This window comes from Drosophila persimilis, unplaced genomic scaffold (genome assembly GCF_003286085.1).
Source record: "Drosophila persimilis strain 14011-0111.01,24,50 unplaced genomic scaffold, DperRS2 tig00000002-arrow-pilon, whole genome shotgun sequence".
Taxonomy (NCBI): Eukaryota; Metazoa; Arthropoda; class Insecta; order Diptera; family Drosophilidae; genus Drosophila; species Drosophila persimilis.
The window spans coordinates 13,744,119-13,758,357 of record NW_020825289.1 but is presented as its reverse complement, the minus strand read 5'-3'; the positions used below and the strand labels follow the sequence as shown (position 1 = coordinate 13,758,357).

The following is a 14,239-nucleotide window of genomic DNA, read 5'->3' as shown; positions in this document are numbered from 1 at the left end:
ATTAATTACTTTTATCTTCCACATTAGACATTCGATGAGCCAAATCTGTTTGTCGGCAAATGGATGTACAAATTATTGGCTATTTGTATGCCAAAGCCGGCGGCGAGTGGTGAACCAGGTAGTGGATTCGTCACGATGATTCAGTCAACATGTTGCAGGAACAACATTGCATATAATCGAATGCGATCCGATCCGAACAGAACGGAACACCGACCCTGACACTGATCGTAAATCAACGTCACCCCCATCCGAAACAGCTGCTCTATTCGGAACGAGCCCCCAGGCAGTGGCTCTCTCACTTGCTCTCTCTCTGTCTCCTCTCTTTGCTGGACAGCTGTTTTGGGGCTGGAGATCTCTGGCGTCAAAGAGTAATGTGGGGGAAGAGGAAGAACCAACAAAATCACCAGCGATTCGCAAACGCGCCTCATTTGAACTTCAAGCGCGCGAAGAGCAGCACACAGCATAGAACCTACATAGATACTAGAGACACCCGCGGATTGAGTGCCGATTAAACACCGGAACGCTATGCCTGCGGAGCGAAATTAAAACAATACTTAATGATGTACTTTAAATTTCCCCAAAATTTCGCCTACCAACGATTGTGACAATGGAATATTCCGAGTGAAAATATCAGAATTTGCATAAACAATCTTAAAATAGAGTTCCTGTGTTGAAAAGAGATCATGGCACGACGAACTATCCGTGGGTGTATGAACGAAAAGTGGGCTGTGAGCACCCTTTCGGTGCTCTTGATGGTCTCGATGAGGTAAAGCATGCGTTATACCCGGCGTATGCGCAATTTAGTGTCATGTAAGCAAATGTGCGGCTCTTATCAACTGTTTACAGCACGCTGGGGCCTTAACTCGTCTGTGTCTAGGTTGTTTATTAATAAGCACACTAAATCCTATTCTGGGCCACTCCATATGTGGGTTATTGTCCATGTTTAACTGCTTATACGGCCCATTCCATGCAAAGTGACTTATCGTCGCAACCAAATCAAAGCGCTCTTTATTGGATCCTGATTGCGTTTTATGATTAATATAAAGTCTGATTGGTACAAAGTCTACTAAAATTGAATATATACGTTGCCCACTATATGTACTCAAGTTCTCCTTTAATAGAGCTTCTTTTTGTAGTTCTTCTTGTCATCTCTGTTGACACTTTTATATGACCATTTTATATGGGCCATAAATTTCAAAGGTAGCAACTTCTTCAGAATTCCCAGCCACGGCGAGCGTTACGAGTATTCCTCGTTTACTTATCTATCACCCCACACAACGAAGTCTTACCTTACCTTATTTCACGGAAGGGAAATGTGATATTTTTTTATATTCTATTTTGAAATTCTTATCACAAGAAGTTTAGTTTTATTTTATTTATCAAACTCATACAACACGAAAATACTCTTAGATTTGAAATAGGAATACGAACGGATTTCGGTAGGCATTATCATTCTCGTACTCAATGCCTCTTTTGCCGATCTAATTTGCTTCCCTTGGCTACTCTGTGCCGCTCAAAGCGAATCAAAGGCAATTGACAGCCGCTGTCGTGGCGGGTTCATAAGTAGATTTATTCAGATATATTTTCATTGTTGAATTGATAGACTTGTTTCAATTGTACATACAATTCAACGTAAGTTCGTAAGAGGCATTGAATGGATGTGTGTATGAAGAAGAAACCAAATAAAAAATTACTTTTTGTTGGACCTCATATCGATTATAATATGTGGTCCGGGACTTCCCTATAGTAGAATACAATCTCACAGTTTTCTAGAGCCCCCCATTGCCATAAACAACTTATCCCATGGGCAATAAATTTGATCTTTTATTCTTCCACCTCCACCTCTTTCCGAACCAAACCGAACCGAACCGATTTGATTGTCTAAATGAAACGGCATGGCACTTGTTGTGACGTCAGAACTCAATGGAAAGAACGCTTCAAGTGAAACTTTTCAATTAAAATTTGACATTGCTGCGTCTCAGACGAATCTTTATTAATCATACGCCATGGGGTGCCATTATGAAGTTAGTGAAACTTCAACGGATAAATAAACATACAAAATGGAAAAATATTAAATTCAGGTCTGGACTTTGGCATTTTGTGTACTTTTCGAATTTGCCAATGTTAATTAACGAAAGAGTGTCAATTGTGCCCTAGCATGACACACATGTAGCATTATATATGTATGTGTATGTATGTATTATATGGTTAAATACCCACCATATTCAAATATTTATTCTTCACAAATTTTTACCACTGGAATGCAAACAAAGCTGCTACCAAACTTCAATTTTTTTGTCGCTTATAAAGTAAATATTTTTGATGCTATTCTTATATTCCACATTTCACATTGTGTATTGTTCATTTTAACACCTCGAAGGCGAGCGAGTGCTACCATTAGTTGCTAATTGTGGGTTAGACACATATGTATACAATATAAAAAAAATCGACGGGATATAAAAGTCGTTTGATATATGAATTTTCTGTATCTGTATAATTATGGTATATTTATTTGCTTATAAGATTTTTGAATCTGTAAATGGAAGTGTTTTTGTGTTTTTTCCAATCGTAATGTAACCAACTTTGTAATATAAAGCTTTCAATTGTTCAGCATTTCAAAGAGCAACGACTTTAACCAGCTTCAAGATTATATCTCTCCCAAATAATTCCTGGTAAACATTGACAGCTCTCCGAAATGTTGTCACACAGAGATCTACCACCTCTGTACGTGCTAAATGAGCATCATGTGATATACTTTGGCTCTCTGGTCGCTAATAGAACCGCCATATAGACAGAGCAAATAATTCCATACTACGCAGAAATACTCGTACTTGAGAGTAGTGCCACGGTCTAACGTCAACTCTAGATATAGATATATTTGCCTACATAATTACCAAAGTCAATCGGTTTAGAGCAGTTTGAAGTACCTCAAACACGATCAGAAATTCTAGTTCGGGATACCCGAAACCTTAAGTAATTCTTCATTTATTTGAGAAGAAGGACTGTTTCCGCCTAAATTTTATACCTTCTTTGTTGGGAAACATACAATACTATACGATAAAGAATTATAGCAGTTGCGGATATTTATAAAGTCATCTTCTGCCTGGTATTTAGATATATTTTCACCAATACGATATACCCTACTACGACTAGTTTTGGGTCTAATTACATAGCCTCTATCTGAGGCTGTGCTTTCCCGAGGCAATCAAGACCTACCTGGCGTCTGCTTATCAAGCCCTAAACGAGAGTCGCGCCGGATCCGCAGTGCGACGGAACTATCTGTATACCAGAGGGTTGACGGAGCCAAAAATAGACCAAATATATATGTAGCTCTCGGGCAGAGATGTGGAGTGGGAGTGGATTTATTTACCTACCAATTAACGGTTTTTCAGACTCGTCCACGTCACCGCTGCTGACAGCAATGAGACGGCAACGACGACAGCGATTGAGGCCACACCGAGCACGACCATGCGGATGCCCACCGGCTACAATCAGAGCTGCTTCAACTGGACCTCAGTGCCAGAGGCAGCGGGGGGCAACTGTTCCAGACTGACCCGGAGCGGACTCCTCAAATGCTATGGCGGCATGAACAACCTGGGGGCATTGGCGTAAGTATAAGATGGTTAGCATCTCGATGTTCATGAAATGACTCTCCCATCGACTCTTTTTTGACTAAAGGAAGCTGGGAAAGTCGCTGCCGGCCCAGCAAATGCTGCTGTGCGGCTGGCCTAAGGACACATCCAGGTTCCTGGGCGAGTTGCAAAAGCTGCCCAGGCTGCGAGTCCTGACCATCGAGTACAGTGGGTTCACGGAGTTCGCCTTCGAATTTCCCGAAATGTCCTATCTGCAGAGCATCAACATCTCGTGGACGAATCTCTCCTACATTTCGACACGCACCTTCAAGCGAGTGCACACTCTGAAGGTCCTGGATCTGCGCTGGAACCAGCTTATCCAGCTGGACGGTCCCCTGCTGCTCCCCCGCTCCTTTGAGCAGCTCTACCTGGCCGGAAATCCCTGGAACTGCACGCGAAATTTCAAGTGGATGCTACTGCAGCCGGAGAAGGGGCGTCTCGTGGTGGACCGAGATGAGCTCCTCTGCACCGATCGCAAGTACAAGGAGCGCCAGATGCTGCTGGTGATGCACTACAAATTGGTGAGCATTAGCGCCTCTGGACAATTCTTCTTAAGATCTAAGCCAATCTTTACTGATTCCATTAATGACACATAGGAGCTGAAGAAGGAGTGCCAATCGCATCCGGACCTGAGGAACTGCACCTGCCTGATGCACCACATCCTGCCCAGGACCCATATTCCGCTCTACACGGTCAATTGCTCCCACATGCAATTCCACAGCCTGCCCGCCTATCTGCCGGAGAACACAACCACGCTGACCATCAACGATAATCTGGTAAGGGATAAATGGTTGCGTCTGAATGACCACAGTCTAATCTCCTCCCCTTTCCAGATCAGCGACATAAATCCGCTACGGGATAATCCCCATTACCGCCATGTGGTGGATGTGCATCTGGAGAACAACCGCATCTCCAATGTGGACGACCTGGAGAACACGTTTTGGCTGCAGAACTTCCGCCTCTTCAACCTGCGTGGCAACAACCTGAGGAAGCTGCATGTCTACGCACTGGACAATGCGCTGAACGACAATGAGAACGCCAATCTGCTGTTGCTCAGCAAGAATCCGTGGCACTGCACCTGCAAGTTTGGGATGCGGCTGCGCGAGCTACTGAACCAGTACCGGGACATTGTGAGGGATGCCTGGAATGTGACGTGCACCTACATGCAGAACGACGAGCTGCGGCTGGCCAAGGTGCTGACCCTCACCCGCCAGGACATGTGCAACGTGAGTGCGGAGAGTGGCACGCAGATCCATCCCATCGACTGGCTGAACGGCGTGCTGGCCAGCCTCATCATCCTCATTCTGGGAAAGCTTGCCTACGACTATTATCACTACAAGTATTATAACCGTGTTCCTTGGATAGTCATGAAGATGCCGTGATAGCCTTAAATAGATATAGACATGTGTAGAGTTAGAAGTAGGTGCTTGAGTCATAGTTATAGTTACAGATACTTAGAAAAAGGCATCTCAAAGACCTCAAAGTATTTTCTCAAACAACGGTTTGAGCGGGTTTATTTTGAAAATCTACAAGTAGATTCGGATATCAATATGGGAGTATATAGTATATGTATTGTATATTGTGTATACATATATAAATAATCTTCTTTTTGGTATATATTTTATGTATGTATATTTAAGCTAAAATCAACGCAAAACTCACAAAATAGTTGTCCTGCTTCTATAGTATTGCACATTTCTTAGCAATCCTTAAGATGTACATTCCCTGGTTTTACATTCACTTTTAACATTCACATTCATATTCACATTCACATTCGATCTGCATTTTAATTGGCACAAAGCGCTTAAACTTCTGTTGGATAATAATACACGTAAGAGAAACGGCTAAGATTAGTTATTAGAACGCTACTAATTGGACAGAACCGAATCTGGTTAGGGTTTAAGCTACAAATAATTGAATCTAAATGAATCTATACCCCCCTTTATATTTACATTCGAAATACATTCTACATTCTTTGGCTTCAGAACCAGTGCAATCGATACTTTCCTCCCTGTCAAACCAAATGCACAACTAAAAACTAATTTAATAATGGAAATAATCATATCGTTTGCGAGGCGCTTATAAATTAAACAACAGTGCTGGACATTGTAAACAAAGCTTAAAATATTTCTTGTACTTTACATTTCAATAAAGTCAAAAGATGAAACAAATGCAAATGAATTCGCTGGCTGGAAGCTGCACTCCTCGCACGAGTGGAGTCTGGTTTTTAAAATTATTTTTGGTCCGACTCCAGGCACAAGCCGCTTGAATTGTGCATAGAAAAATGTGGTCAAAAGGAGATCAAGAGGACCCGTTTTTAAAATCGTTCAAAGAAATTTTCTTTTGTCTTGTAAAATTCATATAAAAAGTAAAACTTTTGCTTAAAATTGTTCACTTTATGATATGGACAGGATGGTAGATTATTCTCGGTTCTCCAAGCACAATTCAAGAGGCTTACAAAGGACGGTCAGGGACACTTAGGGATGGCAAAGTAAGTAACAGCGGATGGCATAAAGTTGGCATATTGTGTGGGCATTAGCCCAATTAACAATTTTTGTTTTTGGTTAAGCATGCGAGTATTCAATATGTATTCATATTGTACGGTTGGTTATCATATGAGCATTCATGTCAAGCCACGTCCTAGAATAGCATGTAGGAGTGGTCACGCTCCAGTTGCGCCTTGGCGCGGTTCTGTATGTTGCTTACTGGATCCGAGGGCGGTGGTATGCCGTTGATTTGGTGGGTCGGCTCCTTGTAGTAGAACTCTGTCCGTCCGCACTTGTGGCCATAGTAAACGGAATCCTGGGATCTATAAAATTCAAGGAATGCCAATGAGGAAATGAGATCTTTTAGATAGAATTCGTGATCCACTCACCGTAAAATCAAGTCCGTCAGCCCACCGTGCTTCCCATCGACATCAGCGGTATGCATGCTCTCGACAACTTTCAGCTCCAACGAATTCCACGGTCCACTGCGCTCTAGCACATCCCACTTGGCATCCACGCACATGAAGCTGTAGTTGCTGTAATCAGGCATATCGCCCTCCAGATTGACACTTAGTGTTTGACTTAATTGAGATTCCATGTGGGGAAATTTCGCCACGCAAATGTCAAACTAATCAAAAGGAAAGAGGAGATGCGTTAGGACTCGCTCCAATGAGAGTAGGAGGCATATGCAGCTCCACTCACCATCTTCTGGACAACGTCCTGCTTCTGCGAGGTCCCCTCCTCCATGAGCAGCAGCAACGTCATGTTCTTCTGTCCACAGGTATACAGTTCCGTACGCTGCATGCCATTCGCCAGGCTAGGAGCGGGATTCACCGGAACAATGGACAGTGCAGCAAAGGCGTCCATTGCGTCCTCACACTTCATAGAACTGCGGTATGGAAAGGCCATGCTGCTGGTCAGAGGCGTCAGGATCTCGATGGAAGGTGTCTCGCTGAGGGCCAACACTGAGAGTTTGGCCATGAGGGGAGTCAAGGGCACGGCACCAGCTCCACTCCGTCCGGCGCCTCGCTGAAGGGGAGCAGCTGCAGATGGCTCTCCGAAGCACAAATCTCCCGCTGGCTTGAGAGGGAGACTCATGGCGCTCTTTTCCATCGGCGACTTGACCAGTTGTCGGGATTCCAGATTGAGATTCGGATCGTCCGAACCTTCAGCCAGTGCCTGCTGACGCATGTGCTCGTCCAGCTTTTTGACTTCCTTGTTGAATTCTTGGAACTCGGCCACAAGAGCGGCCAGCTCGGCATCGTGGTGGGCTTGCGCACTGGCGACGCCCCACAGCTTGTAATACTGATCGAGAAACTGCTGGAACAGGTTGCGCGAGATCTGCTTGCCGTTGGCGATAAAGACCGGATATGTGGGGTCGTTGATGGTCCGGGCACTGCTATTCTCATCGTACTCCGAGTAGTCGGGCGAGGGCGAAGACAGCTCATCACTGCTGCTGCCACTGCCGTTGCCGCTCCCATTCCGGTTGACATCCGGTCTAAAGTTTGGTGTAAAGCTACGTATCTTTTTTGAGATGGCTCGCAGGGCGTCTTGCAGGTCAGCGGAGGACTTGCGGCGGGTAAACTGCTTGCTCGGATTGATAATAAAGTTCGAGAAGAACTTCTCGACATCCGCCTTCAGGGATTGACGGCGCGACTCTGCCTTCCCACTAAAGTTGGAGCCATCATTGACGACTGGCTCCTCCTCGGGATTGGCGCAGATAGACATCACAGTGGCCACCGGCAGGACCTTGTTCTCCGTCATGGGTGTGTTGCACACACTAGTGCGTCCAATATACTCGGGATACGAGTCGGTCTCGTCAAAGTTGATCGCCCCTGTGCTGGTTTCGGGCAGCTCCCTGCTGTGCATGTTCTTGTGCCGCAGTGGCAGGAACGTGGGCCTCATCGACTTGGGTCGGGCTGTTGGCATTGTCGCCAAAGGGTCCACCGGGGCCGCCTCGTCCTCGGGAATGTGTGTGAAGATCAGGGACTTGTCCCTCTTCAGCTTCCGCTTGGCACTCTGAAAGGGCATCCCGCTCTGTGTCTGCGACGTAATCATCAGCAGGTTCTGGGCCCGCTGTGCATCTGCAACCATTTGTCGATACTGCTTCTGATCCAAGTAGACAACCATCATCTGAACGCCATAGGGAACATGAAACTGTTGCGTTGTCAGCTGCTCTGCCGCGTTGCGGATGTGACGAGGATCGGTCAGGACCAGTTTCTTGGTCACCACGTCGCTCAGCTGCGAGGCCACCACCCTACAGAGGCGAGAAAACACAGATGGCATTAGCAACCAGACAAGAGTCGGTGTCCGACAGGGCGCCTTACTTGTTGTGATAGAGAATGACTCCGCCCAGAATGCCCTTTGTCTCCTGGCAACTTTGCAGCACCTGTATGGCCTCCAGGAAGATGTGACTGGCGGTCTGGAAATAGCCAGAGAATGAATAAATAGATACAACGTGCAAGTTCCGCACTCACCTTGGGCATGCGAAGTCTAGGAACGTTCTGGAATGTGTCTCCGTTGCGGTGCATCATGGGCAAATATGTCTCGAAGATCTGGTACAGTTTGTCGCACAGATTCCTGGTGTTCAGGGCTGGAGGCTGCGCGTACTGGTCGTACAGCGTCTGCAGGTCACGATGAAAGAACTTGAGCAAAGAGCTCAGCAGTTCCGCGCGATGTTCCAGGTTCTCATCACTAATATTCCGATCCGTTCCGACGGCCTGGAAGGGATAAAAACGAAATTAGGATCTTACTATCTTTTGTTTTTTGTTTTTCTCCACTCACCAGGGTGAAGCGTCCAAATTCCTTGAGCACAAACTTTCCATTCTGCAGGGCCAAGACACGGGGCTTGAAGAAGCAGTCCCTGAGGAAGTACGTTGTTCCCATCAGCTGTCCGCAGAGGGCCACCTTCTGGTAGTCGGATACCCAGCTGGGATGGAAGTAGAGCACCGCCTTAATCGGATCATCCGCCTCATCCTTAAGGCACTCGGTGTCGTAGACAAACAAAATCATTGTTTCCCTGTAGAAGAGATAGCAAAACAGAACGAAATGAATCGTCAGATGAAATTCACCTTTTATGAATCACTGTGGCACCTATCGGTTAAGCGCTTCTGTGGCTGCTGGTAGTGCCGCCAGCGCCTGTGGCCGTGGCTCAGCCTGTGCCTTCGCCAAACTTTAAACATTGTTGCTGCGTTGACAGCAATCTATTTCGGCAATTCCGAGACGAGACTAACGCTGCATCGTGGCAGCTTATCTACGCCTGCGTCGTCGCTGCTGCTGCTGCTGCCTTCTGCCGATTGATAAGTCAACAAGCCAATACCGCGGCAGAATGCCAACTGTCTGGCCTGGTCGGGTCCGTCGGTGCGCTGCCTGCTCCCTGATACCCGACTCGCAATTGTGATATGTGATAGGGGAGAGCTGAATAATGCTCACCATTCTGCTCACGTCTGTAGATGAGCGTAGCTGCTGCTGGAAGTATACCTAAAGGTGGAATGGCCCCAACCACACTGAGAACTGAGGTGAAAGCGTCAGTTTGTTTGTAAGTTTACTATCGCTGCGGTTGCGTTGGGGGTGGTGTGGAAAAGGTATGTACATGCATATGAATCGATCACGCGACAATTTCAATGCCAAATGTATCGCTTACAGCTTGAGGGGGGAGCAGGGGGAAAAAGAGCGAGAGTAGAGCTTTTAGAGAGCCTAACAGAATGAGAGACCGTTCAGCAGCTGATACAGCAGTTTGAGAACTATTAACAAGCAGTTTTAGAAGCTTCTACTATGACTAAAGTTTTAGAGCAACTGTCAATGCTCAGTGAAAAATGCAAGAGTAACGCAGAACAATCTGAAGTTATTTTCAGTTGGCTTTTGCTTAGCACTTTTATTTCAAATTATTCTTGAGATCGGTTTTTATCCGGCAGTTGATTTCAGAACACTGGGAGGAAGCCCCAAGGGAGGAGTCGTGGTCGTCCCGTATTTGTACTTGGCCACATAGCCATTGGGTCCAGCCTCATAAAGGACCTCCAAGCCGAGGCCCTGATCTGGAAACATTTGACTCAAAGAGCCCCTGACCTGAAACACTCCCGGAGCAATCTCCTCCACGGTCTCCTCACGAGTCGTCCGATCCGGATAATATATCCTGTGAGAATATAAGTCTCTTGAGTGTATTCTCTGGTGTTTATTTTTCATTATCTACCTCAAGGTGTACTTGTTATCCTCCGGCTCGAGCTGGAAATCTTCGGAGTCGATGCGCGGCACGAGCAGGGGAGCAGGCCGAGGCGCCGCGATTGCCCCATTCAGAAAAACTAGAATTACTAGCAGCTAAGTGAGTGATTAGCAAGATCTTTGAGAGGGAAGCGACTGTGTGGATGGCTCACCGAACTAAACAGCGTAGCAGACATGTCGGTGATGATGCTTCGCCCGTGGCTGGTTTCTTGAAACTGTTAAGCCCACGCTTAGGACATCATTTATTTTAACAAAAACTGGCTTGAACGCGCTAACTAAACCTGAACAAAGGCCAGACTCTAATACTATACACCGGCCAGAGATCAGAATTGGATGCCTATTATAAATGCTGTTTTGTTTTGAAAAGAGAACACTTGTTAATTCTTTTATGAAACCTATAGACAAATTGGTTTCTGGAGGGTTTTATTTTTAAGTAGCCGCTAGCCAGCTGTTGATTTCAAGGCATTGGGACTGAGGAATTGTGGCAGCTGGGTCGGCGGTGTGGGCGGGCCCTTGCCATAAGTATATTTGGCCACGTAACCATTGGCACCTGCCTGGTAGGTGACCACCAGCGAAGTGCCGTGCTCTTCGAATGGCTGGTTAATCACACCCTGGACTTGCAGCTGCCCCGGAGCAATCTCCTTCACAGACTCCTGGCGGATAGTGCCATCCGGGTGCTGGATGCTATGGAAGCCAGGAAAAATGGATGGGATGGATCAATCATCATCAATTATCGACCAATTAGTGGTACCTGAGGTAGTATGTGTTATCGAGGGGCTCGAGCTGGAAACCGGGAATGCGTATTTGCGGCACTAGTGTTGGGGGCGCCGATGCCGCCAGGTGCAATAGGAGCATCACAAAGAGCTACGGAAAATATGTGAGTCAGCGCAAAGCGGATCTTGGCGACTTATTTGGTCTTACTCACTGCGCATAATCTACGAGACATGATGGCCTATCTATGGTTGACTATAAACTGTCTAGCCGTCGACCCTCAACCCATCTTTAAGCCCAAAATCACAGCCGGTATAATTAAGAGGGAAACAAGTTTTGATTTTGAATGCAGATAGAAAAAAATCACACCGCACACTTATCCACCTACAAAAAGGTAGAGTCGTGAATGGATGGATTCCCATGCTATTAGGGGTTACAATTTGTTAAATAAGATAACAATCAATCGAGTAAATCGAATAAAACCAGTTACGACCATTTGCTAGCCTTCGATATGACAATTCACTTTATTCAAACCAATTTGCAACATCATCTAAGTACGAGTACTCCGCCAAAAAGCTTGAGTCACGGTAGATTCCACCGTTTATCAAAGGGAATTCCCAGCATATTCCATATACTGTATGTTTGTACGTGTGACAGTCAAAAGGGGGAATTTCGAGAATCTTTTACGTTTCCAGGGCTTTGACCAGAGATAGATTATCCCTCAAATTATAAACAAATAAAAAGTGCATTCATTTCAATGGGAAAATATGCCGTCTGAGTCCTTGACATTCAACAATACACATTTTACCTGTATCTTATCAATATCGATTAGTTTTCTCGGCTTGTTGGGGCCTTCCTACGGCATTTGTGTATGCGCATGCCGGGGCGTGGGTGTGTGTAGGCGGTAGCTCAAAACAAACACTAAAATGCCACCACATACACAAAAAAGCCGCCCACACACAGATACACCCACGCAGGTAAAGTTTTTCATTTGGCTTGCAATTTTCCTTATTCATTTACTCACTTAGAGCCCATTTCGAATTGCACTTGCCGTCCTCGGTGTTTGGTTTAATTTTAATATATTTTTACTTGATTTTATCCATGTTCACTTTTATTTTATTTTGCGCCTTGCCTTGCAGGTGCATTCCAGTCAGTGTGACCTTATCGTTAAAATATACCGTCCGACCCTCAGAAATATACCGTCTCATTTTAAAAATATACCGTAAATATGCTGACGAATTCAAGTTCCATTATGCATTTTCCTCGATTTTGATATTCCGTGCAATATTAATAGCTAGATACACTTCTCAGCCCTGTCCACTTAATTTTATCCGATTACTGAATCAATTTTCTACCTGACTGGCTTATTTTAACCACTTGCTTTTATTGGATCTTGTCTGAAGGAAGGTTTTAGCGAAATAGGTCACACAAAAAAAACGAAAGAGGATAGTTGTTTATATTATTAAATTTTTATTTCCGTTGAATAATTCTGGCTAACTAAAACCCTTTGTTCTGCCCACACAATTTTAGGCCATTGATGAATCAATTTTCTACAAGATTGGCTAGTTTTTAGTCCTTGCTTTTATTGTATTTGACTAAAACAAGGCATAAACAAAATAGTTCACCAAAGTTACAGTCGCAATGTTCTCACGTAAAGATTTTTTGGTATTTGCAGAATGGTTGCTAGCACCACCAACCATACAGTATATACTGTATGGTTAGTGTTGCTAGTCAACCGGAGTATGCCCATTTGTATATCGTATTTTGTTTATATTTCTAAACTGTTTTGAAGAGTAATTAGGCATATCTTGTTCACAGATTGAAATATTGTTACATACTCATACATTTCATTTGTATATATATCGCGATCTCGATCTCCCTGTATCATTTATTCCACTGGATTTAATTCATATCCGTGTCCCTTAATCACTTTCCATTGGAAAGTTTCCAACAATTCCACTTTGGCGCGCAGCTCTATCAGCTATCAGCAATTTGTTAGACATGGACTTTCAACGCTACATTTTGAAAATGAGACGGTATATTTCGGTATGTTTCTGAGGGTCAGTGTGCTAGTGTTGCCATTTTTGTGCATAAAATCATATCTTTACTTTAATTAAAAATTAAAAAATATATATCAATAAAATTCATTTATCCATTATTTTGATGTGTTTGTATGGTTAGCTTTTTTTAATTTATAGTTTTTTCTAGCTTATTTTTTTCTTCAATCTAGCTTATCGTGACTCTCAAAATCTGGCAACACTGCCGTGCACTGGTCGTTAAATCCACGGTCACACCATTTTAAAAATGGCCGTCAGAGTGTGAAGTGTATACATTTTTTCGTGTTCCGTGTTTTCGCTTAATTTGACCATTTATTTAAATGTTTTTGTGAATTTTGGTGAGTTAAAAGGCTTCACAAATGCCTTTCAAATGCGTGTAGTGAAAAGAAGGTACAAATTTAGTGGGAAGATGGCTAGGAAAAGTGTTTAAAGCAGGCGATATACAAATCAAACCTAATCCCAACCCCCGCACAGCGTCCCGTCCTGTTCGTACACACCCAGAGAGACGCAAAGGCATATAAAAGCAACAAACAGGTTTTTATTGTGTACAGACGTGTGTTTTTTCCTCCTCTCTATAATTTATGCGCATGCAACAACAACGCATACACATATAAACAAAACCCAACATGAAGCTGAAGCTGAAGCAAGCATAAAAAACAAGTAATACAAGAAAATAAATCGTAGTGGTGTGCATGTGCATGTGCATGTGTGCGTGTGCGTGAGTATGCTGTTTCGTGTGTGAGTAAACGCTGTAAACAGCAGCAACAGCAACCAAAGTGGTAAAGTGGTAAAGTCGGTGGCTTGCTCGACTCGCTTTACTCGCTTGGCCAAGAAGTGACGCGACGACTCTATGCTACGCTCTTATAGCTACAGGTGAATTGGACTTGTTTTCCGAGGCGCTGTTCTTTGCTTCGCTTCGAGGCGGTGGCCAGCAATTATGGCAAAGTGTGTGTTTGTGCCTGTGTTTGTGTGTCTAAGCTAAGAACTGTAAAACGAGTTTGATGTCCAAAAAAATCTAATAAATTAACAGCATAATCAATTTATAGTGCGCCGCAGCGACACATTGACAACTGTAAAACTGTAAAAAGGTGGCCAAGCCAAGCCAACGGTAAAGCAGCAGCACCCAGTCTCCATC

At 44.5% G+C, this 14,239-nt stretch overlaps 4 protein-coding genes across 6 annotated transcripts; 1 reads left to right on the top strand and 3 right to left on the bottom strand.

The window, feature by feature from the left end:
• The first annotated feature begins 429 nt into the window (after positions 1-429).
• On the top strand, positions 430-5,221 carry LOC6592662 (protein singed wings 2). Its single transcript, XM_002018350.2, has 5 exons — positions 430-766; positions 3,393-3,608; positions 3,679-4,153; positions 4,229-4,408; positions 4,466-5,221. The coding sequence occupies exons 1-5, from the start codon at positions 684-686 to the stop codon at positions 5,012-5,014; spliced, it is 1,503 nt and encodes a 500-aa protein (XP_002018386.1). The 5' UTR covers positions 430-683; the 3' UTR covers positions 5,015-5,221.
• Positions 5,222-5,393: 172 nt separating this feature from the next.
• Positions 5,394-12,153, bottom strand: LOC6592663. 2 transcript variants are annotated; one of them, XM_002018351.2, is made up of 7 exons: positions 9,212-9,300; positions 8,903-9,137; positions 8,596-8,838; positions 8,446-8,540; positions 6,821-8,375; positions 6,508-6,746; positions 5,394-6,441 (listed from the first exon to the last, which is right to left on the bottom strand). In XM_002018351.2, the coding sequence occupies exons 1-7, from the start codon at positions 9,298-9,300 to the stop codon at positions 6,273-6,275; spliced, it is 2,625 nt and encodes an 874-aa protein (XP_002018387.1). In that variant the 3' UTR covers positions 5,394-6,272. The 2 variants fall into 2 exon arrangements, with proteins under 2 accessions (XP_002018387.1, XP_026840974.1); XM_026985173.1 differs by lacking the exon at positions 9,212-9,300 and adding an exon at positions 12,072-12,153 and having other exon boundaries at positions 6,273-6,441.
• On the bottom strand, positions 9,963-10,753 carry LOC113565049. Its single transcript, XM_026985175.1, has 3 exons — positions 10,489-10,753; positions 10,308-10,432; positions 9,963-10,250 (listed from the first exon to the last, which is right to left on the bottom strand). The coding sequence occupies exons 1-3, from the start codon at positions 10,510-10,512 to the stop codon at positions 10,022-10,024; spliced, it is 378 nt and encodes a 125-aa protein (XP_026840976.1). The 5' UTR covers positions 10,513-10,753; the 3' UTR covers positions 9,963-10,021.
• On the bottom strand, positions 10,743-12,065 carry LOC6592664. 2 transcript variants are annotated; one of them, XM_026985174.1, is made up of 4 exons: positions 11,856-12,065; positions 11,262-11,767; positions 11,088-11,200; positions 10,743-11,020 (listed from the first exon to the last, which is right to left on the bottom strand). In XM_026985174.1, the coding sequence occupies exons 2-4, from the start codon at positions 11,280-11,282 to the stop codon at positions 10,777-10,779; spliced, it is 378 nt and encodes a 125-aa protein (XP_026840975.1). In that variant the 5' UTR covers positions 11,283-11,767; positions 11,856-12,065; the 3' UTR covers positions 10,743-10,776. The 2 variants fall into 2 exon arrangements, with proteins under 2 accessions (XP_026840975.1, XP_002018388.1); XM_002018352.2 differs by having other exon boundaries at positions 11,262-12,065.
• Positions 12,154-14,239: the final 2,086 nt, after the last annotated feature.